The sequence below is a fragment of the Fulmarus glacialis genome, unplaced genomic scaffold (assembly GCF_000690835.1).
Source record: "Fulmarus glacialis isolate BGI_N327 unplaced genomic scaffold, ASM69083v1 scaffold31079, whole genome shotgun sequence".
NCBI lineage: Eukaryota > Metazoa > Chordata > Aves > Procellariiformes > Procellariidae > Fulmarus > Fulmarus glacialis.
The window spans coordinates 29,837-30,224 of NW_009231994.1; the positions used below are offsets into that span (position 1 = coordinate 29,837).

A 388-nucleotide genomic window follows, 5' to 3' on the forward strand; every position below is an offset into this window, starting at 1 on the left:
GGGTCACCTGGGGCTACCGGTCCACCCCGGCAAGGGACCCCTGCAAAAGGGCTCTGCCCCCGGGATCTCGGAGGTCTCTTACCAGCAGCTTCTGGTATTTGGCTTGGAAGTCGCTCATGTATTCCTGGTAACAGGGAGAAGCAAGGCAAGAGTTAGGAGCGTGTCTCCTGAGAGTGGTGGTCTGGCGGGGGGGGGCTTGAAGATTTGCCTCATTGTAAAGCTAGAGTCGGTGTACGATGCTCAGCTCTGAGGTTAGGCATGGATCTGGGCCACCACCCAACCTGGTCCAGGCTGTAGCAGCTTGGATGGTGGGATGCCCTCGCCTTCATCAGTGGCTCGGGATGGGGCCGCCCCCGCGGGGGGGGAGGGGGGGGGGGAGGGGGGGGGG

General features: G+C 63.1%; 1 protein-coding gene across 1 annotated transcript in view; it reads right to left on the reverse strand.

Annotated features, from left to right (window-relative positions):
- PPL (periplakin) overlaps nt 1-388 on the reverse strand; it is a gene marked incomplete at its 5' end in the record, with an annotated part of 17,085 nt that overhangs the window by 14,088 nt on the left and 2,609 nt on the right. Inside the window, one exon of the mRNA XM_009584758.1 lies at nt 83-124. Coding sequence (XP_009583053.1) covers nt 83-124 — 42 coding nt within the window. The remainder of the gene's footprint in view (nt 1-82; nt 125-388) is intronic.